Genomic DNA, 27,889 nt, shown 5'->3' with positions numbered 1-27,889 from the left:
CTGAAGGCCTATTCTACCCCGGGACCTTCACGGGTATGTATCAAAATGGAAATCAGGGCCACATAAAACTATGGTTTACAAGAGGTTGATCTCTGACATAAGTCATACAGAATGCTCATCTTCCTAAGGGTATTTGTTTTTGTATGAAATTTGTTTAGTTAGTGTTTGTGCTCAGCACAAAAGTCCCAGTTTTGGAAAACTTTGCCTTTTTGACCACAGCACTTACAAAACAATCCTGTGTTCTACGGTTCTTTTTCATTTTGACTTTATCACACTCACTCTAGATGCTTAAGCCAGTCCAATTATATTTCATGTTTAAATCTTGTTAAAAAAGTTTGTTGTTTTATCTTAATTATGTTCCACCTTGTGTGCATTTTACATTATAATCAAATTGTACTCATGTGTTACATAGCTTCTTTGTCCACAAAACACCACAACAAATAAAATTTGGGTGCACAGGTTCTGTTTCTTTTGGGGGTTTAGTCCCATCTGGGATTTGAACCCACTCTCCAAATAAGACCTCTTATCGCCATCACGCCGTCATACTCTAACCCTCTCTGCTACAGCGTGGCTTGGCTTAGTGGTTGAAGTGTTAGCTTGTCATGCCAAAGATCTGGGTTTCATTCCCCACATGGGACAAGATACAAAAGCCCATTTATGGTGGTGTCCCCACCATGATATTGCTAGAATATTACTAACAGTAGCATAAAACCATCCTCCCTATTATCAACTTTGATCAGATTGCTGACTGATGTTACATGAACAGGGCTCTTGTCTGTACATTTTGTAAGTGACAATTATAGTTGCATGATCATATATATGTTAATTACTGTTTGATTGTGATTGTGGGTGGTACTTAAAGCAAGGTCTGTCCAAATAACTGGCATGCTTTTGTATTGTTTTTTTCCTTACAAAAGTTGTAATATTTCCTACCCTGGGGGTATAATTCTTGTTACTCTAATGGTTTCCTTAAGATCATCAAGGTGGGCATCTGCAGAATATTCTGAAACATTTACTGGTACTGTTGTCTGGACTCAACTAGAAGGATGTGTACTGATACAAGCCATGACTAACTTCACTCTGTCAGAATCAACAGACCAGTATGTGAGAGGTAGAGTTTATTCCTCATTGACATCCTCCAGGGGAGGTAATAACAAGACATGTATGCTTCATGAAAATGGAATGGAATTCTGACATATATAACATAAGACAGTATATTCAATGACCAATTGTCCCACAAACAGCTATTGAAAACAAGCATATAATGTTAAAAGCTTGGATAAAAAACAGCTCCACAGTGGACAAAACTACCGTAAATGATCGCTTGAAAAAAATAAATAATGACATGAATGAATTTTCAATATCAGATATATAATTCACTTAATAAGATTACGAAATAGGAATATTAGGATATTACGAAATGTCAGTATTTGTGTATTTTCAGTTATCTTGTGAAATATGTTGCCATTACATTTAGAAATGATATCCTGGACCCAGAGACCATAGATTACTTTGTATATGGTTTGAGAGAACCTCTTGACATGGTCTAACAATACTTAAGCCATTAAGCAGAGGTTCTGAGGATCATCAACGGTGTGTTAAAGCTGTTAAACGCATCACTAAAATGTTTCTTATAGTAACAGAGATGGTGATGTTGATTTTTCAAGGTTATTTTAACTGATCAGTTTTCCCGAGATTTTCCCAACCTTTTGTATGGCAAAGATTATTTCCCTCAGATTATAATGCCACAACCATCAAGGACAATGTGGTAACAAAATGCTGCATGTGAAGACATGTGGACGGATACGAGATTTGCTGTAATGAAAGTCGGTCGTGTTTAACAGACCTTTGGTTGTGACTGAGCAACCCATTCAGGACGGCAGGCACCAACAATATGGTGTAAACAGTAAAAACATATTGCCTCTGCGTGTAAACTTAGAAAGCAAGCTGTGACTGACCTTATTGCAAGGCACTGCTAGAAATCCATGCTAACAGCAGGATGTTGTCAAGTGCTGAAAGGGACTGATCTCACACTTCAGTGTATTGGTTCCCAATGGCAAGGGCAGGTAACTCTCAAGTGTGGATCATATATATGAAATATGACAAGTGTATCGATATTTGGACTATGTGTACCAGACTCATTAAAGATTTAACTAACATCACTTATCATGTTTGTTTAATCCATAATTGTTAAACAAATGTCTCAGGCTCTATATCATAGCGATCTCGAGCAGCAGCGAAAAAAGCATGAAAGCCACGCCTACTTATGATGATAAGATCAGATCATCACAGAATTTCAATAATGCAGAATCTGCTAATATTTCAGAATATTTTACATGACAAACATGTTATTCCTCAACCCTAATCCAGCTGTTTTATTCTGTTTTGTGTGAATATCCACAGGTTCAGTCAGTCCAGCATGTCATCACAGTCTATCTAGGTTAATCCCTGTGGCCATTATTAATGTGATTGAGGACAATTAATGTGATTGAGAAAGAGTGTAAAATGAACCTTTTTATCAGATTCCATCCGTAGGTGCCCAACAATTAGTAGATTCTAAATATTATGACAAATTCGGTAATAACAGATCACTGCACATTTCAGATACCACTATGCATATTTTCGTCACCCAACACCCATCTCGACTGAGACACTTACAGGGTGTGTCAAACAGGTGCTTGCTATCTCTGACACATGGCAGCATGATTAACTTTATCACAGAAACAGCCATCACAACAAGGAACAGTTTAAAACATCTGTCATGTCATTACTACATCCTGTAAAGTTGATAATAATGTTACAGTAAATTCTGCACAACTATACAGACATCTGTGCAGCAGTCATGAAGGCAACACATGGTGGGTGGGGAGCAAGCTGTAGCCACTGTCAGCCAGCAGATCAGTCTCACTTCCTCTTCAGTGGCACACTTGTCTTGGGACGGAGAGCTGAAACACAAAGCAGGACATTGCAAAATGAACCACCTGAACTCATCGACAGGCACTGACTTACTTTGGTTGACGTATACTGACTTGCACTGGTTGACTGACGCTGACTTGCCCTTGCTGACAGACAATGACTTACCCTGGTTGACAGGTTTCCCAGTCTGTGCTGACTTAGGGTTGGCGTACTTGCTGACAGACAATGACTTACCCTGGTTGACAGGTTTCCCAGTCTGTGCTGACTTAGGGTTGGCGTACTTGCTGACAGACAATGACTTACCCTGGTTGACAGGTTTCCCAGTCTGTGCTGACTTAGGGTTGGCGTACTTGCTGACAGACAATGACTTACCCTGGTTGACAGGTTTCCCAGTCTGTGCTGACTTAGGGTTGGCGTACTTGCTGACGATCTGCTTGTCATTCAGCAGCTGGATGTCCTGGTCCTCAGTCTGGTTGCTGCAACACAAACATCATACTGTGTACACTGCATGCCTTGATGTGGAGAATTCACATCTGCAGCCACTGTATCAATGAAAAAATGGAAACATCATTCACATGAGACAAACAGCTCACATCATTCACATGGGACAAAAAGCTCATATTAGTCACATGATGCCAACACTTCGAATCAGTCACATATTGCAAAGAGCTCACATCAGTTACATGGGGCAAAGAGCTCACATCAGTCACATGTGGCAAACAGCTCACATCATTCACATGGGACAAACAGCTCACATCATTCACATGGGACAAACAGCTCACATCATTCACATGGGACAAACAGCTCACATCATTCACATGAGACAAACAGCTCACATCATTCACATGGGACAAAAAGCTCATATTAGTCACATGATGCCAACACTTCGAATCAGTCACATATTGCAAAGAGCTCACATCAGTTACATGGGGCAAAGAGCTCACATCAGTCACATGTGGCAAACAGCGGTCAGTGTGCTCAGTGTGTTTACATTTCAATATGAAAGTGACACGAATAAATTGTCGTGGTTATGTATTGGAAACCAACAAGTGCACTTCCAGTTTTGATGATTATCCAGGTGTTTAAACAACACGGGTGTATAAATCCTGAGAAATTCTGTTTGACATAAAGAAGGGCATAGATTGTTTACTGTCGTCGTGCACGTTTTGTGAAACCCTCCACGCTTGGTCATCTGTGTTTGTTACATTTTCCGAAGAAGTGCTTTGAAAGACCTTGTGCACAGTGCTGGTGAAATATGGATACGATTAGGCAAAACTTTATATGGATGCTATTCCTTTTGTCATTCTAAACAAAGAGACTGAGAGAGTTGCATTCCGGAAGTGATGTTGGTTGCAGGTGAGTCAAACTAACATACACTCATGCCTTACCATTCATGATGCTGGTGTACACACTGTATTCATTATTTTGTCATAAACAGTTTGTATGCAAATAAATTATTTGCTTTAATTTTTGTGTGCTGGTTTCTTGATTTGATCGCTGGTCTTCCTTTGGGACTGATCACACTTTACACATTACTACTAGAACACAAGGAAGAAATTTCTTTTTTCACAGTTAAAGACAACGATACAGTAAGGATTTGTCAGTTTTTATTGCAATCTATATTTCTTTATTATATCTATTATCTGCTGTTAAGGAGGTTACAGGTATTTATCACTTTACATTTTAGGCATATTTTGCAGATTTATGTGTCTGATCACAGCATATAACCAATGCCTTACACGTGCATGGAAATTGAAAATTCAATAAAACTGATGTTTGATGCACTGATATAGAGTCTCTACCAACTTACTCTAAAAACATATACACAAACAAATTCAGTGTACTTCTGTAGAAGTGTAATGAGATGGAACGTATCCACCACCATAATGCTACGTATTTCATAGAAATGGTTATCTCCGTACAAAAACCTTTATGGTCGGAGGATAAATTTTATCAGAGGACGCATTTAATGAAATAAAGTTGAAAGTTACTTGAAACCTTAATAAAATCATGAACCTCAAACGTAACTATTTCAGTGTTCACCTTCTAGATGTATACAGTAGTACCAGAAAACAAGCTTAAAACATTGATTGAACATTGCAGTTATCATGACTGCAAATTTTATTGTGGCTGCTCAAACATTAATTCTGTATCTGATCTGTTTTCAATAAACATATGATAGGCAAGTGGCTTGCATACTGGTCTGCAGTAGTCTATTCAAAACATAGTCAGGATCAGGATCATCCCATGACTGTGTGTCATAACTGGTGGATCGTCAATATTCTTGTTGTCAATATTCTTGCTGCTAGAAATACTTTCAAATTGAAAAGTTTGTATGTAGGTGATATTATCTGTACCTAGTATTTCGTCCAAATAAAGGTTTGACTTTGTGGATGGATTTATTTGCAAAACTTGAAGCAGGCCTCAGTAAGAGAACAGGTTCTGCATCACTGTGTTATCCGTGTGTTGATGTATTGACTCTCGCGTATGAGGTCATGCAACCACGTGACCGCCTACCTCATTATCTTCTGAAATGGCAAAATGCTTTTGGGGGAGGTGCGTTTTAGAGTCACAATAGAAGCTGCATAATGAAATTTTACTGTTTACAACTGTATTTTAATAGTACATGCATCTAGGTATTCATCAAGATCGCATATAAACAGTGTGTAAAGACCTCTTTAAAAATCCTTCAATCTTAATCCAGATCTCTTGGCTGCTGCTACTGCGGCTGACAGACTCACCTGATAATTGTGTTCTTTTCCCTCTTGAGTATTTCCTTGTTATCTGTGAAGAGCACTGTGTGGTACTGTTGAGGACCCTGGCAGTGGGGCAGGATGCCGCGGGCGCCTGTTGTAACTGCCTGGAGCCGTCCATTGTACACGAGCAGGTCGTCCACTAGCAACTGTCACCAGGGATGCAGGGGTTATTGTAAATCTCTCAATAACAGTCAACCACACAGAATATTTTGGATAGGCCCCATACACACAGAAATCATTCCTTTGACTCTGTTACAATGTCAGAGTATCATATTCATTGCGTTTAGCACCCCACCTACTCAACTAATTAAAATCTGAAAGGGACTCTTTATTAGTTTACTCCAGGAAAGGGTGGGGAGCAGCACTAATTAGGGACAGGTTTAAAACAACGACAAAAAAGAGTCAATCAACAGTCATTGCCAAATGTCGACATACTCCTTGGAACATGTTTGCCTCAGTGTCCTATGCTGACTGTGTCTTCCTTTGTATGGTGCACACTTATTTCTGTATAAAAATGTGGTCAACCGATCACAGGAACATTCACACAATTCTTCCCCCTAAGTCCTTGTTGCCCCTATTAGGTGTAGTCACTGGACCGTTCACACAGCTCCCCCCAAAGGCTTTGACGCCTGTGTTATGTGTGATCACATGACCGTTCACAGAAGTCACCCCAAAGTCCTTGATGCATCTGTTAGATGTGATCACATGACCATTCACACAACTCACCCCAAAGTCCTTGACGCCTCTGTTAGGTGTTTTGCTGTAGTTCCATATCTTGATCATGGAGATGGTTGTGGGCTGGTCAAATATGATGTAAACCCGGTTCACCTATTGATAAGAGAGGGGTAATGTCAGATTATCTGCAGTAGTATACAGAATGGGGGTATGGGACTGCAAAGCAAATACTTTTACAAATTGTATGCAGATACTTTTGGACCCAACCCCAAGACAAGGTGCACCCCATTTAGAGACATGCAGGTACACAGGCAGAGAACAATGCCGGGAACCAAACTATTGCGCCTAGCCTATGCCGAGATCCGATTGGGTTGTTTGTCCGGTTGGGATAAGAAGAGGAAATACCACATATTGCAAGCCCAATACACACGAATTCAGGGCAAGCCAGACACAGTTGAAGTCTTCGAGACCCTGCTGGAGAAGTGTTCCCGCATCTTGCTGTTCGACCGACAGAAACAATCCTGGAGTGATCGGGCCACATGAATATGATAAGTGGAAGTTGTACACACATGGACACATGGAGGTGAAACACACATGCCTGTTTGTTGTGATCACAAGGTACAATAAATATGGCATTGAGCGTAACAAAATAATTTCTAGCTGACTCAGAATATCAAATACACACTTTCAAACTATTTAGTATCTTGAATCCTTCCTTCCACACAATTAGATAACCAATTACAATAAAAAAAATTATTAGTTACCCTTTCCCAATGTGACAATAAATTGCTTAAGTTCATAAGCGATTGTTGCCGATAATTTTTCCAAATACAAAACTGAATAGTGAATTCCCAAGTCAGACCTCAAGACAACTGACAACACTACCAATAATAATAACTTCTATCGCATCTGTATTATTCACAGAAATCACAATTATATTGTGTCTACTCACGACTCAAAAGGAAGTGCAGTTGACATAATGCTAATACGTATAAAGTTCATGATACATGTAAAACTTCAAACTCTTTTTCCCCAAAGGTTCAAAGCAATCTATACTGACTCCATTTGATCAAATTTGACTCAGTGTTTCAAGTTGTAACGAGTCATTTTGACTCACGGTCATGAAAAGCAAAATGAAAAACGGAGAGATTGTCTCTAAGATATGCTCAAATGCTGCTGTACCTCTTCTTTTTGGAAATCCCTTTATAAAATACATAGGGATTTTGCTCTGTGGTCTTGTACCCCCATTCTGTATACTACTGCTGCTCCCCCAAGAGCAACAACAATAACATCAATGTATATTTTGTTTTATCTTCTAGTCCCAAACTTTAAACTTTGTGCAAGTTGGACGGTTTGAAATTCCTTAATAAAACTTTTTGCATCCTGCTTTCAGAGAACAGAAGCATTTTTGAAGCACTGAACCAAAATCCAAGTCCAAATCTTTCTTCACCACAAATATTCAATATCTGATCCTGAGGGTGAAAACTGCGGCATTAAGTGATTGGAATGCTGTAGATTGTCTGCTAGCCCCTGTACTCAGGTTTTGATGTGTTGATTCAACAACTGTCAGCAATCTGACTCATCATGATGCCAGCTCACTGCAGTGTATACTCACTATTGAGGGAAGTACAGGAGCCAGCCACATGTGTTTCCCATCTGTTGTGTCATTCTGACCGTCGATCAGCTTATCGGGTGTACGCACATCATTGTTGATGTTGTCCAGGACATTGCAGCTCTCAGGAAAGGCAGAAATATCTGAAATGAACCAGAACTGTCTCAAACCCACAGCTTTGTATACATGGGAGAGTTGAAGGTGTAGATGACTTACTGTTGTTGGTGAGCTGTTTGTGTAGCTGAACTGCCGTTGTTGGTGAACTGTACGTGTCATTAACTTACTGTTGTTGGTGAGCTGTATGTATCATTGTCACAACTCACTGATAAAATTTTGTTGGTGAGGTGTTTGTGTTTCTGACTTACTGTTGTCAGTGAGCTGTATGATGTTGAAGCAGGAGTCATACACCTGGATGCCGTTGAGGCCGACATAGTACTGGTCTCCCCATGTTGTGAACAGCTGCAGCTGGTAGATGACTGAGCAGGTCAAAGAAAACGTGCACTGAGCCTAGAGGAGAGAGATTAGGTAGGTAATGGAGATGGATCATCTGTCTGTTGCACGAACCTTTTCATATTCTTTTTTCAGTGGCATTTAGAAGTCAAAGGTTGTCAATTAATGAGACCCTCTTCATCAATAGCAACCAACTATCTTTGAAGGATGTCTAATAATGATCAACAATGGGAACCAGCACCCATTCAAGGACATCTCCTACATAGCAACCACATTAACCAACACACTTCGATGGACATCTCACATTCATCAAACACCCTTTCAAGAATGTCTGACATTTTCTTTCAAGGACATAAGTGGACATGTCACACAATGAGTCCTATTAGTACTAAGACACTTTCTGCTGAAGGATACATCCACAAGGCATCTGCACCACCTCATACGATATACTGGAGTCCACGCCGGCAGTGCTGGAGACAAAACAGCATAGGATAAGTGGAGGAATACTGTTTACATCATTGTCATCATTATATAACTACATTAACTTATGGTCCATCTAGCAGTACACCTAATGCCAGTCTAATACTCACCTGCAGGACTGTGGGTAGCTGTTCTGGGGCCTGTGTGAAGTGGACAGGCTGACTTCCTGAGCAAAGTCAAAGTGACAGTTTCCGGGACCCTTCCTCAGTAAGTAGCCCTCATCAGGAGACACCTGCTTCCCATTGATCCTGACATGCATCACTTTGGCCTAGACACAAAGGATGGCATGGATTAACCTCTTGCCTGACAACTGGGACCCATGAAGTCCTCCCCACATTGTTCAACAAACATCCAGTTCAACTTTAAGTCCTATGTGTTAAGTACTGCACCCTCCCTGCTGGTCTCCTCCAGTACTGCCCCCTCTGGTCTCCTCCAGTACTACCCGTTCCCTTCTGGTCTCTGCCAGTCCAAATACTGCCCCCTCTGGTCTCCCCTAGTACTGAACCTTCTGGTCTCCTCCAGTACTACTCGTAAGCCCTTACTTACACCTCTGTAAGTGTCCTCAGGTGTCTTGTTATAGTTCCAGATGCGGATGGCTGACACAAGCACCTGCTGGTCAAAGTTGATGGTGACGGTGTGGCTGTTTCCTGGTGTGAAGGGGATTAGCCACATGTTCTCGTCAGACAGGGTGATGTTGTTGCCATTGATCAGTCTGCAACCACAAACAGAGACTGCTGAACAGGCCTCCCGCATTCCAACCTCTAATTACCTGACATTTTGGTCAGTGTTTGTTTCAAAATTTTAGTCCATCATTACAGTATCTGGGATCATAAGGCCAACTTGAGATTAATGTAAACACTGTCAGCAGCCGATGAGGCAATGTATTGAGCGATGTAGAGGACATGCTCCCATATCCACTACAAGCCAGTAGTGACTTATTACTCAGACTCGAGACCTACTTGTCCAACGTCCGGTCATCCCGTTCATGTCCAGACAGACAGTGCAGATCCCGGGGGTTGGCATCCACCATGGACATCTTTAGCGGAATCGGTTCCCCGTCCTTGTCTGCAATCTCCAGGCCAGACAAACCCAGGTAGTGCATGTCTCCCCAAGTGGTAGTGAAGTCGAGTTCTAACCCTGCAACATCAGAGTATATACAGTATGAGAACCACATGTAGCAAACAGTGATGTCGAATTCTAGCCCTGCAACATCAGAATATACATACTACGAGAATCACATGTAGTGAACACTGATGTCGAGTTCTAGCCCTGCAACTTCAGTATATATACACTATGAGAATCACATGTAGTGAACAGTGATGTCAAGTTCTCACCCTGCAGCTTCAGTATATAAATAGTCACATTATATTTAGAATTGTGGATAGTCTACTATATTGTGCAGACTGACAGGAAATAGAGAGCTTGTAACTTACTTTTGGTCTTGTAGACAACCAGATCTCCATCGTAGGTGACCATGCTTGTGGTCGGTCTTGGAGTAGTCTGTTGCTGCTTGAGGAGGCCTCCTGCTGCCCGTGTGAACGGCCGCTCCTGTACAGCAGAGCAAAGATTGTCACGAGGCAACAACAGTCTTACCAAAAAGACCCAACTTGAATGTTTCATTTTTCAGTCTATCCTATGTTTTTATTGTATTTCTCCAAAGTGAGCAGATATAAGTTGGTATTTGTCACCAGGCAATTCACCAGATCCATGTCCTTCGCGCCTGTCAGGAGGAGACAGAGAGTTTAACCCTGCTTGAGAAAGTATTTGGCCATGACCATCAGCTTCACGCAAGAGAAAACACTCAAGTAAAGCAGGTTGTAGACATGAGCCAACTCAGTGGTGGCCACAAACATTGATATGATGCCAACAAACCTTGAAACCTGATTTACTACATAAGTATTGTTTACATATGTAATGCCACTGACAGAGGACTATGTAGCTGATGTCCTAGCTAGTGGTAATGCCACTGACAGAGGACTATGCAGCTGATGTCCTAGCTAGTGGTAATGCCACTGACAGAGGACTATGTAGCTGATGTCCTAGCTAGTGGTAATGCCACTGACAGAGGACTATGCAGCTGATGTCCTAGCTAGTGGTAATGCCACTGACAGAGGACTATGCAGCTGATGTCCTAGCTAGTGGTAATGCCACTGACAGAGAACTATGCAGCTGGTGTCCTTGCTAGTGGTAATGCCACTGACAGAGAACTATGCAGCTGATGTCCTAGCTAGTGGTAATGCCACTGACAGAGGACTATGCAGCTGATGTCCTAGCTAGTGGTAATGCCACTGACAGAGGACTATGTAGCTGATGTCCTAGCTAGTGGTAATGCCACTGACAGAGAACTATGCAGCTGATGTCCTAGCTAGTGGTAATGCCACTGACAGAGAGAGAACTATGCAGCTGATGTCCTAGCTAGTGGTAATGCCACTGACAGAGGACTATGTAGCTGATGTCCTAGCTAGTGGTAATGCCACTGACAGAGAACTATGCAGCTGATGTCCTAGCTAGTGGTAATGCCACTGACAGAGGACTATGTAGCTGATGTCCTAGCTAGTGGTAATGGTGCTCACATCATTGTCTGCAGTGCTGGGCCTCTCGAAGGGGACATCTTCCTCGTCATCACTGAGCATGTCTCCATCGTATGCCTCGTCATTTTTTGACACCTCCTCCAGGATTCCCTCATCCATTGTGAACAGAATTGTCTGGAATATATCAGACCGTTGTTACCTGTAGGGGATTGATCACCTTACAACCTAACAGCAGGTTGCTGCTCTGACAGCCACCTTACATATAGCCACTCCACCTTAATGGCATGTGCCACAGCTTAACACAACAAACTAAATGCTCATGCTGTAACTAACAGAGAATCAGCAACATCCTAAACATATTGCCGCGACTGGTAAATGATGAATTTGAGCAAAGCCAACAGGGGACTAAAACAGTGATCAAGACCAAATCAACATGGTATGCCCAGTATTGTAACCAAGGTAACCAAACCACATGATCCATGTTTGCTGTGTCTTATAACAAGCAAAACAGAGATCTGGACCTGCAGATCACCAATGTCTGCCATGGGGAACTGAGTTGCATTTTTATACTCACATCTCCGAAGGCCTCTGTTCCCCCCTCCACGCCGCCACATGCCCGTGCAATCTCTCCCTTGAACACAAGCTGCTTGTCCAGGGTCATTGTCACATCCTTCGCACCCCGGTAGGAATGGATGCGGGACTTGTTGTAGTTCTACACAGGACAGAAATATCTAAAGTAACTCATAACTTATTTTGCCCTTTTTCACTTTTAATTCAATAAATTTAGACAAACCTGTAGAGGTTTCCAATTCTTTGAAGAATGTCCTCCCTGGGGTACATATAAGCATTTTTATGTCCATTAAAAATCCATATGACAGTTGCAACTATTTTGATAATAAAATATTTACAAAACAAAAAAACTTGTTTTTGTCTTGTGGGAGCACCTTTACAGGGCCCTCCAGGCTCCCTACAGCCAAGAGCAGGTAACTCTGGCCGTCTACCTTGCCCCTCACTTTTCATGCTGAACGTATCAGACAGAATGAGGGGAGGCGGGTGGCCGTACCCCAAGGAGGACATTCTTCAAAGAATTCATAACCTCTACAGGTTTGAATAATTCTTTTTCAGAAGAAGTCCTCCTTGGGGTACATATAAGCATTAAACAGACTCCCGAAGCTAAACAATTGGGAGTGGTATTCTGTCTGACAGCACAGTCCATTCAATCAAAGTGCAAATCTACAACACACGGAAATAGAAAAGGCAGCAACCTGGTCACCTGACCGCTGATGTCAATCAAGGTGGGGGCATGACAAAGCAGAGGACCTGCTTGACAAAGCTGAGGACTCGCTCATCAAAGCTTATATGCCAATTGGCTAGAATTTGGGAAATCCCAAATGACAAACCCCGCCCACTCAAATCAAAGTTTGGAGACCTGGACGTACGGGAAACTCACCAAACTGAACCCAGTCCATACCGCATTAGCAAGCAAAGCGGGTAAATGGAAAGGAAAGTAAGGCATCTAGCCAAAGTGGGCGGGACTAAAAAACCATCACCATATACCATATACGATAAAATGGGAATGGATAGTCACCCACCACTGAGTGCAAACAGATATAGTCATCTGACAAAGGTAAATCTGCTTGAGCAGAGCTATTCTCTCCACTGCAGAGAACTGACTAACCGAACCGAGCATGCTCTCATGAGTGTCTGTCCAGTTAATAATGACGGATAATCGTGCTCAGACGACTCCAAATAGCCTCTGAGCAGATCCCCTGAATGGGCAGAGCCGCGGCATATGATTCTGATGAGGCCACTGCTCTCACCGAGTGAGCTTTCAACCCCTCTTGGGGACATAAGCCTTTATGCATATAGGCCATACAGCCTGCGAATACAATCGGGATACAGTCTGTGTGTTAGCCGGATAGCCAGCTTTGCCGCCACCATAACAGCAAAATAGCTGTTTCTCCTTACGGAGTATGGCTGTTCTCTTAATATAAACTTTAAGAGTTTTCCTAACGTCTAATACATGAGCCTTACGGTATGTATTATCAGACGACGCAGGCAGCATAAACACAGGTAGCGCAGTCACATGAAGCTAATGATCGATCTTTGGTCAGTATGAATCCGATGAGCGTATCCTTATGGAACACAGTAACTTCCAGGTCTGAAGATGGTGATGTGTAAATCGCTAACATGTCTACCAGATGTTACCGCCACTTAAAAAGCCATTTTCCAACTTAACAGTTGTAACGACAGGTTGGCCAAGTCATAAACGAGAGGAGTGGGCACCATTCCAATACTCTAGACAAATCCCATAGAAGACTTGTCTGTCTAACGACCGGATGCAGTCTGTCCACGCCTGCAAGATAACACTGTGCTAGAGGGTCTTGTCCCAACAAGGCACCCTCAAGGGGTATGTGGAAGGCTGAAATAGCCGTGGAGTAACGTCGAATAGTAGAAGCGACTTAAGCCGGAACACATTGTGATAGCGCATCTGCACGCACGTTGTCCACCCCAGGGAGATAGACAGGCTGTCCATTTCCAGACGAAATGCTTTGAACCTGATCCACGAAGTGTTCGAACACCAACCTGACTGCTCTCAATTCTAGCATATGTGATGCGTAAGGTCACCTCATGCTCGCCCAGGATGCTTCCCAACCCTGTGAGGAAGGGATCGGTCTGAATTGTGAGCGATGGCACCGGAGTCGCCACACGCCTCGTGCTTGGGCCATAGGCCAAACACTGAGTACGCCCAGGACCCCCCCCACCATGTGAGGAAGGCATCCGTCTGAATTTTGAGCGACGGCACCGGTGTCGCCTGAGGTAAACCTTTGGACAGGTTTCAGATGTCAGTCCACCAGTGCAAGTGGGGAATCAACTACTGGGGAGTAGCTAGATTATTCTCTCAGCTCTCCGAGTGGGACTACTGCTGTGCCAACTTGCTGAATGGGACGCACAGGCAAATCAGACGCACACGCAAAACTAGCTCCGGGAGATCAAAATGCAAGCTGCAACCCGACAGAATACTGAATAGTATAAACGACTTCACTCCTAAGTGAAGGTAATGTGCACAGCTGGATCTTGGCTACCCTGCATGGAGTAAACGCTTCACCAGGAAGATGAAACTCCGCAGGATTGGGGGCGTCCGAAGGGACGACCACCTGCGGCAGTATTACAGCGATATGTTTGCATACATGCCGCAGGGATGATCCGAGTGATAAGCCAAGTTGTCCAAATGGCCTACCCTTGGCTCACCGAAGAACCCCGTGCCGAGACTCTGTGGGATCGGCTGCCGAAATAGGAACCCCCGGTGCACTGAGCGGAACCAAGACAAGCGGCAAGCAGGTGTTCGGGAACCACCAGTTAGGTTGCCAGTGACCCTCAAAATATAAACGCAAGGGCGATAATAAATTGCCAAAGTACATTTAATCCAGCTAAACAACTTTATTTTAAAGTATAAGCGGATAAATGCTTGAAAACAAAGTCTTGGAACCAACTTACCCATTTTGACTGAAACAAGAACAAATGGGTTAAATGGGTTAAGACATCTTAGCATGTAAAAACATACTAACAAGAAACCTGCTGGAATAAGTGAGACATAAGCAAAACACTTCCTGCACTAAAAAGAGGCCATAAAGGCCGACATCTTGCCAGCCACATGACAGCAAGATACGACCTGACCGGCAAAGTTACAACAATTTATGAATGAAAATTTCAGGGAAAAATTTCCAACTAATGCCTGTGCGAAAGAAAAGGAACCATACATATAGTAGTTGACTCTTTCTCACTCATAATTCCGAAGGTAGATAACACAAAGACTATCTAAATAGACCATGCATGTCTTTCTAGTCAAACAACAGCATGAAAAGTGAGGTGCCAGGTAGAAGGCCGGAAATACCTGCTCTTGGCTGTAGGGGGCCTGGGGTGCCCTTTTTGTTTTGTAAATATTTTATTATCAAAATAGTTACAATTTTCGTAGGGACATTTAATGGACATAAAAATGCTTATATGTACCCCAAGGAGGATTTCTTCTGAAAAAGAATAGAACATGTTATAGCAATCCAAGACAGGATGACTTACCCAGATTCTGATCATGGCAATCTTGCAGGGTTTCTCAAAGATCATAAACACTTTGTGGTCACCAGATGGGGTGAATGGTGCCAGCCACATGTGCACATCGTCCCGTGTCCTGTTAATGCCATCGATGATGTTGGTGATGACTCGAGGGTCTTTGTGGTAATCAGGAAGCTCATTGATGTCCTTCGGTTTGGCTGAGATCTGAAGAATCATTGATGAAATGGTTTTACTGCTACAGAATTACTGATGGATGATGGTGATGATGATGATGATGATGATGGAGAAATTAGGTAACATTGACAGGGGTTTTAAGTAGCATCAGCATATTTCTTTGTGGGAAGAAAGGTTAAAATAAGGAATCATAACAATTCAAAATTCAACACAATTAACAATGATTCTAGTGTGTGTATGGTGTGAATAGTCCATTTATGCCAGACATTGATAAATGTAACTGTGACAAACTGATAAATCTGACATAGAGACATGTGAATGTGTGACTGTCTCACATAGAGACATATGACCGTGAGACAAAGAGACATGTGACTGTGAGAGATGCAGTCATGTGGCTGTGAGACTTAGTGACATGTGACTGTGAGAGATGCAGACATGTGGCTGTGAGACTTAGTGACATGTGACTGTGAGACCTAGTGACATGTGACTGTGAGACTTAGTGACATGTGACTGTGACAGATGCAGACATGTGGCTGTGAGACTTAGTGACATGTGGCTGTGAGACTTAGTGACATGTGACTGTGACAGATGCAGACATGTGGCTGTGAGACTTAGTGACATGTGACTGTGAGACCTAGTGACATGTGACTGTGAGACTTAGTGACATGTGACTGTGACAGATGCAGACATGTGGCTGTGAGACTTAGTGACATGTGGCTGTGAGACTTAGAGACATGTGGCTGTGAGACTTAGTGACATGTGACTGTGACAGATGCAGACATGTGGCTGTGAGATTTAGTGACATGTGGCTGTGAGACTTAGTGACATGTGGCTGTGAGACTTAGTGACATGTGGCTGTGACAGATGCAGACATGTGGCTGTGAGATTTAGTGACATGTGGCTGTGAGACTTAGTGACATGTGGCTGTGAGACTTAGTGACATGTGGCTGTGAGACTTAGTGACATGTGGCTGTGACAGATGCAGACATGTGGCTCTGAGACTTAGTGACATGTGACTGTGAGACTTAGTGACATGTGGCTGTGAGACCTAGTGATATGTGACTGTGAGATTTAGTGACATGTGGCTGTGAGAGATGCAGACGTGGCTGTGAAACGTAGTGACATGTGACTGTGAGAGATGCAGACATGTGGCTGTGAGACTTAGTGACATGTGACTGTGAGACAAAGAGACATGTGACTGTGAGACAAAGAGACATGTGGCTGTGAGAGTTGGAGACATGTGGCAGTAAGACCTAGTGACATGTGACCGTGTGACTGTCTCACATACAGACATATGACTGAGACATAGTGACATGTGACTGTGAGACAGAGATGTGACTGTGAGAGATGAAGACATGTGACTGTGAGAGATGAAACATGTGACAGTGAAACCTAGAGACATGTGACTGTGAGACAAAGAGACATGTGACTGTGAGATATGGGAGAGATGTAACAGTGAGACATAGTGACATGTGACTGGGAGAGATGGAGACATGTGACAGTGAGACATAGTGACATGTGACTGAAAGACATAGAGACATGTGACAGTGAGACATGTACTACCCTGACCTGTTTGATGGTGACAGGTTCTCCCTTGCTGGAGAAGATGTCGATGCCGGTGAGGCCAACATAGTGTCGGTCTCCCCATGTAGTCTTGATGTTCAACACCAGCTCCTGACCATAGGGCAGCTCCGGGATAACAAAATCTGTGTCCCTGGCAACAGAAAATTCAGGTTGAATTCAGAACAGTTCACATGAATACCTGCTTTAACAGTCAAACCACAATATAAGTCTCCATCATGGAACCCACACAACATGAACAGGTTCTACTCACTGACAAACTGTAATACTTCCAAACAGCATGTACTCACAGATCAGCATCGTCCTGTGCGACGGCTTCACCGGCTGTATCTTTCCTGATGCCACTCAAGTACTCCTCCATCGCTCCATCTGACAACAGAAATAATTTCTCATCACACCACGTGTTGTGTCTTGCCACTCAAGTACTCCTCCATCGCTCCATCTGACAACAGAAATAATTTCTCATCACACCATGTGTTGTGTCTTGCCACTCAAGTACTCCTCCATCGCTCCATCTGACAACAGAAATAATTTCTTATCACACTGTGAGTTGTGTCTATATTCCTACTGTGGACAGTGGAAGTTCATTTGGTGGGATAACATTTCACTGTGTCTTTATGTGGGAGTGACTTAAACGAGGATTGGCCAAAGATCAATATCAGCATGACTATGACAGCTGACCCTTACTGAACGATGGTGGGACCCCATGTTTGTGCAGCCACTTACCCCCCATGTCTATGGACAAGCGGCCACGCTGCTGTTTGTTGAACAGAGACAGAGATCCCCACTCCTCTTCCAGGTTGTCGTGTGACGCCCGCCACCGGGCACGATTGTTCTGTATCCTGGTCATGGGCGTGGCCTGGTCCTCTGCCTCAGCTGCTCGACACAAAGAGATGGAGAACTGGGGATGATGGATGAACAAAAGGCTTATGTAAAGTCTAACAACTCACCAATGCAAACTCCAGTTATTTTGCTGCAGATAAATTTCTTACAGATCAGGGTTGTGACTGGCTTCCACTTTTTGAAAGAAAATTGGAGAAGGACTGTGAGGTCACAAATGTCAAAGCAATACCATACAAAATGTCAAGGTGAAACGTTTTATGTAGTGTTTGTATTTACAAACTTCTTCACATTCATCAATATATCCTTTGTTGTAGCTCTGAAATCTGCATACTTGTGGTGTGAACCTCATACCTCTCTCAGCAGATGGGGAAGCTGCTGTACTTCGGTGGTCATCTTTGTCCAGGACTGTGTTGAGGTGGTCCACTCTGTATACAAGACATCCACATCCATCAAGTATGGGTACACAATGCTCTAGAGCCATGTTTACATAGGTATTTTAATAGCTCAGACATTTTGACACAATCCACAGTGCTGGTGGTCAAAATACTACCAAATACACCTTACAAAAAAGACCATATTCAGCTTTTGCAATATGGAAGCTGAGGTGGTCATTGAATTTGCATTAAAACCTCTTGAACATATTCATTAACAGATGTGCTATTTTACAGGAACGACTTCCACTCATTTGTCCAAGACTCACAGCATTGGATACAATAAAATCACATGACTTTATGTATAAGCACTCCTGATACTCTCCTGGGATATACTACAAAATGTCCACCTCTGATTCACATCATAAACGACTGCTGTCATGAGATAAAATCTTTCAACATTAGAAACCTTACAAGACTGATAGTCTGATTTCAGTAATCAATTTTTATGTAATTGCTAAGGTCTGAGCCTTGACTTCATTCTGTTTATTAATTTAGTCATTATAAAAGTCAGTGAGTTTCCTTTCTGCATAGTTAGCCAATCAAACAGTGCATAACTCTTTCATCAGGTATAGTGAGTCCTGTGGTTTGCTGGCATATGATAAATGACTCCATTAATGAGTGTAGAAAGGCTTCACTGTGGTTGCTAGTGATGGTACTGTGACTGTAAATATTGCTTATGAAATTTACTGATAATACTCTTTCCTAGACAAGAATATACTGACAACAATACTGCAATGCCACAGAGCCAAGCCATGGAGCCAAGCCATGGATTCAAACCATACAGCCAAGCCATGGAGCCAAACCACAGAGCCAAGCAGGGGATTCAAGCCATGGAACCAAGCAGGGGAGGACAGTACCAAGACGTGGTACAGGCTGGGGGTCACTATAGTGTGTTCTGGTCACACACACACATACACAGACCTAGCTTTATCGATTCACTTGTACAACCAAGAAGGCAGCCTTAAAAGTCATGAAAGTGTCACATGTCATGTTAACTCAGTAGTCTATGACATGTTACCTCATGACAGCACTGTGTGTTATGTTACTTCATGACAGTACTGTATGTTACTTTACCTCATGACGGTACTGTATGCTGCATGACACCCTTAGTCATGAGACAGGATATTGTATGCGTGTCCCAGTAATGTGTGCTATCATTCTTATTAAAGGTGCACTATTGTTACACAATTCTCTAAAAACCGATATGGCATTTCTCTGATTAATACTATCAGCCCCCTGTGAAGCTATCATATAATTTATATAAAAAAGATTACACTTTTAGATTACCTCATGAAATTAAAAAGTTTGAATGAATTGATGCAATGCTGCATTTAATCGACTCTCGCACCCTTTACTGATCAAACATTATTTCAAGTGAACCCTTTGTCCCTTGGAATGTTCTTTACGGATATCCTGTAACGTTACACGTGATGTTAGGCAAGTTGAATGCCAACACTGCATGCAACAGTTTTCAATGTATGGAGCAATCATTTACATTCCATATATGGAAAGCATTATGAGTTAGGAAGCTGTTTGGCTCAAAGTTTCAATGTGTGACAATGTGTCTTAAAATTCAGATCTTCGTTCTTGTGACAGCTTGCCCAAGATCAGAGAACATCCCCATTCATGTCAGAATGACTGAAAGACAGAATGATGGGGCGAAGATGTCACACAGTTATTGATTTACCATTATCATTGTAGGCCCAACAATAATCAGCTAAAGACCACCAACCGATAACACTGCGGCAGGCAGGGAAGATCGTACCAAAGCAAATAGCTCCAAACTGCTAACTATGCATGCTGAACACAACTTATGCTGGCCTGTGATGGGTGAAGCATTAATGGTGACATCTTGCTGCTCTTGGTGAGGGACTGAAGGTGGTGTGAGTTGTGTCTTGCTACTCTGTGCAGTGTATCAGTGATAGGATTTCTCAGCAGGTTTTGGGAGGAAAGTTACACAGTTTGTCTTGGTACACCATCTTGGAGAAACCACTTTATCCTGGAACATCATCTAGTTGAAACCAAGGATATGGTCAAGGTGCTCACCAAGAACAATGTCAGTAGAGAGAATGTGGGGTAAGAATGTGACTTGCAGATACTGTGACAGTAATGGGAACTAACTCCCTATCAACACAGTCTGCAATGTGAGCACAACAGGACAGTGAGCAAGGCCGTTCTGAGTCAAGTTGGCAGCAAGGTCTTTAGTGTCAGTAGTCCTTCAAATACAGTAAACTTCTGTTAATGTGACAACAATCTTCGTTCCCACACAATTATTTGCAAATGGACCTTTGTTCTGGCTCAGACTGTATCAAATATTCAAACCTTCCTACCTTGGACAGACTGAACTAGCAACAATCATTGTGCAATATGTCTGTTCATCCTGTGCTAAATTGGGACAGTACATGTCTAAACCCTCTACTGCCCAACGGGCAGTTTAGTTTGCATGCTACCCAAATGAGTTGAAAATGCAATGTTGAATACAAACAGCTGTGTATACCTCCAGTGGAACTTGAAGTCAAGGAATTCACTACTTAGTAATGTATATACACTGTAGAATCGTCCAATCAATGGGCTGTGAGGATCTCTCCTGTGCAGGGGTGGCCAGTTTCATCTGGTACAACACTCAACTCAAAGCCAGAACACCACACAAAGTTAGAATGGCACAGCAAACATTTGTGCAAAACAATCAAACAATGCACACTAGCACATAACACCGGCAGTGTTCCAAGTTAAGCATCACTTCAAGGTGTCCTTCTTGTAACCTTACATCAAACACAAAGATACACTAGAGGAGATAACTTCAGGACCCCAGCTCTAACTTAAGTTTGAACACTGGGCAGGTGCCCCTGAGTGTGGGTGGGCACATCTAGCATGCATGCTGTGACCAGACTGTGTTAGTGACACCGCTCCCTATACCAGCATCTAGATAAATGGTCTACCCTGCTTGTGGCCACGCCCCCATCTCCTCCAACACAACATGGTCGCTAGCATCTTGCCTTGACTTCTTCCCTAGCTTCCCCGGCTGGGGGGAGGGGCTCTTCCCCTCCACATGCCCCGCCCTGCTGGCTGGAGGACTCTTGAAGCGATCTGAAACAAGTAGTGAAAGTCACAACTTGCATTATTCAACATTACTTGCATAGAGATTACAGACACAACACAATCTAGTTCTGTTCAGTAGGTCACCACTGGATTGTACAAATGCCCACACTGAAGGATATGACAGCAGAAGTAACTGACCAATAAAAGCTTAGTGACCATCAGAGACTAGAACCTGGCTTGACAACAACATGCGCCATACCTTCTACGTCATCAGAGACTAGAACCTGGCTTGACAACAACATGCGCCATACCTTCTACGTCATCAGAGACTAGAACCTGGCTTGACAACATGCGCCATACCTTCTACGTCATCAGAGACTAGAACCTGGCTTGACAACAACATGCGCCATACCTTCTACGTCATCAGCATTCAGCCAGGTGGGCACGTCCTTCTTCCTCTTCGACTCACTGCAACACAGACAGGCTCATGTTGGGGCACATTGTGGTGGCTGATGTACGAACACATGTTAAAGGCATATGGATGCATGATGTGGGTGCACATGGCAGTGTCGTCATGTTTACTATGCCTTGCAATAGTGGGGAAGAATGATTAGTTGTCAGAGTCAGGTGACTAGTGGTCATCAGTTGGTACAGTGGCAGCACAAGATGGCTGCACAACAAGACGGTCACAGCAAGATGATCATGAACTACTTGATGGAGCATGTGAGTGACTAACATTGTCATCAATATTTCAGCCAATTCATGGCATGTCAAGTGATATGATTACACGATGCCATTTAGAAAGTGGTCAAATGCAACATATGTCATATTTGGGATTTCACTTTCTTAGTAAAGTACAAATTCTAGTACTTTTTTCGGTTGAGTCCCATCCGGGATTCGAACCCGCACCCTCAGAGTCAGGCACCTAATCGCCAGCACACAAAGTCAGCCGCCTAGCCCGCTCAGCCACCGCGACTTCCACGATGGGACTCGATGGGACTCAACCGAAAAAAGTACTAGAATTTGTACTTTACTAAGAAAGTGAAATCCCAAATATGACATATGTTGCATGTCAAGTGATGTTCAGCATCTAACTAACTGAAAGAAGGAAGCAAATGTAATGTCCTTACTTCAAAACAGTGACTGCTCAATGTCTTCTAATTATAGACCTATATCTTTGATCAGTTGTATTTGATCAAAGTATTTGAGAGAGTGATGTTTAAACATCTGTGCAACTATTTTCATTCAGATCAATTATTGTATAAGTACCAATCAGGATTTCATTCTGGTCATAACTGTCCATCAATCAATTGAAATATACAACCAAATCTGTGAGGCTTTAGACAATAAACAACACTATTTTATGGTTTTCTGTCATGTCTCTAAAGCTTTTGACTGTGTGATGCAAAAGGCTTTATTGTTGAAACTAGAAAAATATGGAATTCATGCGTCATTTTTAAATTGGCTTGCTGATTACATAAGTAATCGTTCACAAAGTGTCTTTGTACATGGGACCCTATCCATGCTGAGGTATTTACAAGCTAGTATCCCTCAAGGGTCAGTCCTCGGTCATATCTAATGCCTTGTTTATGTCAATGATATTGCTGATAATTTAGACTGCTTGACACAATGATTTGCTGATGATTCTTCTCTTGGCTTATCTTCTCATGACCGTATATTCACTAAACGAGAACTGAATTCAAACTTGGAAAGACTGTGAGCTTGGGCAAAGTGGTGGCTTATAACACATAATCCTGATAAAACTGAGACAATTATTTTCTCCTTACATAAGAATGTTGATGCACTTGATTTATGCTTCAACGGGGTTCGTGTCAAAACAGTTAATTATCATAAACATTTGGGATTAACATTTTCAAAAGATCGTACATGGTCTGACCACATTGATAATACTGTAAAAACAAAAATGATATCTCCTCTACGTAAACACAAATTTTTATTACTGCACTCTATATTGAATAGAATTTATGAAATGTTCATAAGACCCCATTTTGAATATGCATGTGAAGCATGGGATGGGTGTGCTCAGTATCAAGCAAATAAATGAGAACAACTGCATTCAGAAGCAGCTAGAATTGTAACAGGTTTACTCATCATGAACATCTATATTATGAAACTGGTTGGGAATCTTTAGCAGAATGCACGAGATAGCGGAAACTTTTTTACAAACTACAGAATAATATGGCACCATCCTATCTTACTAATCATGTTCCTTGGAAGGTAGCATCTAAAGTAACTATAATCTTCATAATTCTGATGACGTCTCGCTTCCTTTCTCACAATTTAAGTTTTTGTATAATTCGCATCTCCCATCCACAAGTAGAATGTGGAATGAACTTCAAGTTGAAGTGAGAAAAAGCATATCACTGATGTAACACATCAAACTGTCCCTAAATACTTTGACTATAACCTGAGAATCACTAGTATCCTTACGAAACTATGTTACATGTGTAGTCAATTGAAGTATGATCTCTTCCGTGATGGTATAAGAGATAACCCAAGTTGTACTTGTGGAAATGTTTGTGAAAATTCTTATCCTTACCTATTTGAATGTGAATTGTATACTCAACAGACAACTACCATGATGACTTATTTACACAGTGTTACATTGTTCAAACATATATTTGTCAATCTTCCTAGTTATTGAAACTGTTCCATTCTTTCCCATCTTTCTGTTCTTGTCTGTCCATCTTGTATAATGACTGTAAATAATATTCAGTAAATACTACGAAGAGGGTGTTCCTAGTTGTATAACTTGTACCCAATCCTTGTCTCATGAATGAAATATGTTTAAAACAACAACTAACAAAACAAAGAGAGATCCATGAGAGAGAGTGCCTGACATGGCTCACTAGTGTTTGAGGAACAGCGGAGGTGTTGCTCTGATTAGCAAATCTAAAATACACCTGAAACAAACAATGACTTGACGAACTATAGAGGGATTTATATTGTAAAATTATTTTCACTGGTTAGCAGTGTGGAAAAATACAAAAAACAGTGTTGAGTTAGTATAATGTAACACTGAGTAACGTCAAGACTTAGTATGTTAAGAGATTCCAAACTAAAGGCAACTTGGCTCAGTGTGTTGTCAAGGGTTGTTAAACAAAGGGAGACAACTGAGGGGAACGTTAGTACCCAGCTGCTGAAGGGTGGGGACGTGCAGACACAGCCACCACAAACTGAAAACTAAACCAATTGCAACAAATCTGTAGTCACACTGCATTACTGGTCTGCATGTTGCAACATGTTATGTAACCACTTTGGTCTGCGGGGGTCTGGAGGTGGAATGCTTGGGTTGACCTGGGATGACTCTTCATCAGGGGAGCTATATGGGTCATCACTGACGTCACTGGAACAGATGCACCTACAGGCTGTTATCTCAGGGTCTGTGGAGTGGAGAGGAGTGAGTGGACGAAAGGGAAGAAGAAGTTAAAGGAAGCATGGCAAATAAGGGGGAGTTGGGAAGGAGGAGAAAATGGAAGGAGAGAGAAAGTAAGAGAAACATTAAGAAAACGGCATCGAGAATAAGGAAGGAGAGAAAGGGGAGGGAGTAGTAGGAAGAATTAATGGAGAGTGGAAGACTTGAAGAAGGGAGAAGAGGATGGGAGGGAAAGTGAGTGAGTGAGTTTAGTTTTACGTCGCACTTAGCAATATTCCAGCTATATGGCGACGGTCTGTAAATAATCGAGTCTGGACCAGACAATCCAGTGATCAACAACATGAGCATCGATCTGCGCAATTGGGAACCGATGACATGTGTCAACCAAGTCAGCTAGTCTGACCACCCGATCCCGTTAGTCGCCTCTTACGACAAGCATAGTCACCTGTTATGGCAAGCATGGGTTGCTGAAGGCCTATTCTACCCCGGGACCTTCACGGGTATGGGAGGGAAAGAGATCAGGAGAGTAAAAGAGAGGAAGGAGACAGTGAGAGGAAGGAAAGAGTGAGAGAGGAAGGAGAACGTGAGAGAGTGGGGGGAGGGAAAGAGATCATGAGAGTAAGAGAGGAAGGAGACAGTGAGAGGAAGGAAAGAGTGAGAGAGGAAGGAGAACGCGAGAGAGAGGTGGGAGGAAAAAGAGATCATGAGAGTGAGAGGGAGGAAGAAGAGATGTGCAGGATGAGAACAAAAGCGCAGGTCAGTGACCAGGCCTTGCTAAGCTTTGATAACAGAGCACTGTACACAAACAGTCTATCCAACAAACTGCCTTGATATATCTACTGTCAGCTACACATCTATCACCTACCTACGGGTTCACGACAATGCCAGCATACAGTCGGAGGACATCACTGTGTGCCATCCTATAGCTGCAGCACCACCTTACCTGATGTTCATGTCCTTCAGCTTCTGTAGCATCGGTGTGTCATCACTGTCTCGAGGGAGGGGGGTTTTGCTAGGTGAGGCCCTCCGGGGTGAGGGTGAGGTCCCTCCCCGCCCATCCTCAAGCGGTGCAAGGATCTTGGGTCTGGCTGGTGGGGGTTGGTCTGCAGACATGTTTGGGTTCTTCCTAATAGGCCCCAGAGGACTTTTTGGACCCAGACTATATGAACATAACATTCTTATTATAGTCTCTGTAACAACATTGCGGAACAATATTTCATTAACATAAATCAAACCCATTAGTAAAGCTGAAAATTACCGTTATTTTAGGATATCCATGTCCAGAGCAAATGTATTCACAGATGAAGGAATAAATAAAGGATGTAATCAAGACTTGTCACAAGAGGAGTTGGGTTCTCACCTGTCACCAACAGACTGGGAGGTGTCAGTCTCAGAGTTGTGACCATCTAGACGGGCTGCCAGTCGTTTCGGCTTCCGCGGAGTCTTGACATGACCCTTCTCAGGCATCCTTAACCCATCTGGGGAAAAACAAGAGTTGGTGCTCACTATGCGTGCTACACAAGGTATTGAGCATCTAAAACTGGAATCACTGGAATATTATCAAATTCTTCAGGTTGAGGAAATTTATTCAAACCTGTAGAGGCTATGAATTCTTTGAAGAATGTTGTCCTTGGGGTACATATATAGCATTAAAATGTCCATTTTAAAGTGCCTATGACAATTGTAACAATATTTCAATGAATATTTTGCAAAACAAAAAAACTTGTTTTTGTCTTGTGCGACCACCCCTACACGGCCCCTTACTGGGCCTGCAACAGCCAAGAGCAGGTAACTCTAGCCATCTACCTCGTACCTTACTTTTCATGCTGAATGAGACAGACAGAATGTGGGGAGGTGGGTGGCCGTACCCCAAGGATAACACTCTTCAAAGAATTCATAACCTCTACAAGTTTGTATAATTCTTTTTTAGAAGAAGCCTTTCTTGGGGTACGTATATAGCATAAGACAAATTCCCAACAAACGTGAGTTGGGAGACGGATTCTGCCTTCTAACGTGTACTGTGACGGTTAAGAATTTACCGTGACAAACATTTTAAGAAATCCCATTCTGTCCACCAAAATTCCCCAAACCAGCGAAAACACAGTGACGGGAATATGACAGTGAACGATAGCTTATGTCGACACTATAATAAAAAAATACCAGCACTAGTAACTACCCATCACCAAGAAAAAAAGAGTGATACCTTGGAACCCACCACCAGGAAAAAATAAAACAGGTACTGTGTCGGATGAACGTACTTGCCCAGCTCCAAATAGAAGCCTCGCACTGTTTCGAACAGTGCACTTAAGAAGATCAGATCCTGTGTGGGAATGAGGTCTGACTTCTCGAGATTGATAATCCAGCCCATCTTGGTGAGAATACTCATCACCGCGAATGTCGCATCTCGACTCAATTGAGCGGCAAGTGCCCGAAGGAGCCAATCGTCCAGGTATGGGTGGCAGCAAAAAATATGTGAATAAATTGGAGTAATTGTACGGAGTACGAAAGTAACCAGAACATTACTCAACAACAAACTAGCAAACACCTCACTTTTTATAATAAATTATGAGATAAAAAGTAAGCATGTACTAGTATTGAAATATAATCACTTAGTACTCCTTATCTTTTTCACCTTTTGAACGAAAAACACTGACCTATAGACTTCTAATAGCATCCGTGCATTAAAAAGGAACCATACATACAGAATTTGATGCTTCCTCACTCATATTCTTCTATCTCAGTATTGTAAGGTTTCAAGAAGTGAAGATCGCTGGGTCAATGGACAACTGTACCCAACGACAGCATGAAAAGTGAGGTACGAGGTAGATGGCAAGAGTTACCTGCTCTCGGCTGTTGGGGTCCAGTAAGGGGCCCTGTAGGGGTGGTCTCACAAGACAAAAATGAGTTCGAAAATGAGCCGAAAATGTCAA

General features: G+C 42.5%; 1 protein-coding gene across 3 annotated transcripts in view; it reads right to left on the bottom strand.

The window, feature by feature from the left end:
• Window positions 1-1,105: 1,105 nt before the first annotated feature.
• Window positions 1,106-27,889, bottom strand: part of LOC137284441 (katanin-interacting protein-like) — a 75,286-nt gene continuing 48,502 nt past the window's right edge. The window contains exons 17-39 of one of the 3 annotated variants that reach the window (XM_067816241.1): window positions 26,320-26,437; window positions 25,903-26,118; window positions 24,807-24,929; window positions 21,975-22,030; window positions 21,520-21,610; window positions 18,441-18,514; window positions 17,973-18,122; window positions 17,537-17,615; window positions 17,235-17,379; window positions 15,498-15,695; window positions 11,995-12,132; window positions 11,463-11,594; window positions 10,323-10,437; window positions 9,849-10,026; window positions 9,436-9,601; window positions 9,000-9,157; window positions 8,824-8,879; window positions 8,325-8,435; window positions 7,963-8,102; window positions 6,399-6,500; window positions 5,658-5,818; window positions 3,289-3,392; window positions 1,106-2,945 (exon numbers count right to left, since the gene is read on the bottom strand). In XM_067816241.1, coding sequence (XP_067672342.1) covers window positions 2,905-2,945; window positions 3,289-3,392; window positions 5,658-5,818; window positions 6,399-6,500; window positions 7,963-8,102; window positions 8,325-8,435; window positions 8,824-8,879; window positions 9,000-9,157; window positions 9,436-9,601; window positions 9,849-10,026; window positions 10,323-10,437; window positions 11,463-11,594; window positions 11,995-12,132; window positions 15,498-15,695; window positions 17,235-17,379; window positions 17,537-17,615; window positions 17,973-18,122; window positions 18,441-18,514; window positions 21,520-21,610; window positions 21,975-22,030; window positions 24,807-24,929; window positions 25,903-26,118; window positions 26,320-26,437 — 2,852 coding nt within the window. In that variant the 3' untranslated portion in view covers window positions 1,106-2,904. Of the gene's footprint in view, window positions 2,946-3,288; window positions 3,393-5,657; window positions 5,819-6,398; window positions 6,501-7,962; window positions 8,103-8,324; window positions 8,436-8,823; window positions 8,880-8,999; window positions 9,158-9,435; window positions 9,602-9,848; window positions 10,027-10,322; window positions 10,438-11,462; window positions 11,595-11,994; window positions 12,133-15,497; window positions 15,696-17,234; window positions 17,380-17,536; window positions 17,616-17,972; window positions 18,123-18,440; window positions 18,515-21,462; window positions 21,611-21,974; window positions 22,031-24,806; window positions 24,930-25,902; window positions 26,119-26,319; window positions 26,438-27,889 lie in introns of all 3 variants that reach the window. The other 2 variants (XM_067816239.1, XM_067816240.1) reach the window with 2 other exon arrangements.

Source organism: Haliotis asinina, chromosome 5 (genome assembly GCF_037392515.1).
Source record: "Haliotis asinina isolate JCU_RB_2024 chromosome 5, JCU_Hal_asi_v2, whole genome shotgun sequence".
Classification (NCBI taxonomy): domain Eukaryota; kingdom Metazoa; phylum Mollusca; class Gastropoda; order Lepetellida; family Haliotidae; genus Haliotis; species Haliotis asinina.
Note: the sequence above shows the minus strand (reverse complement) of the source record. Positions and strands in the feature narration are given on the sequence as shown.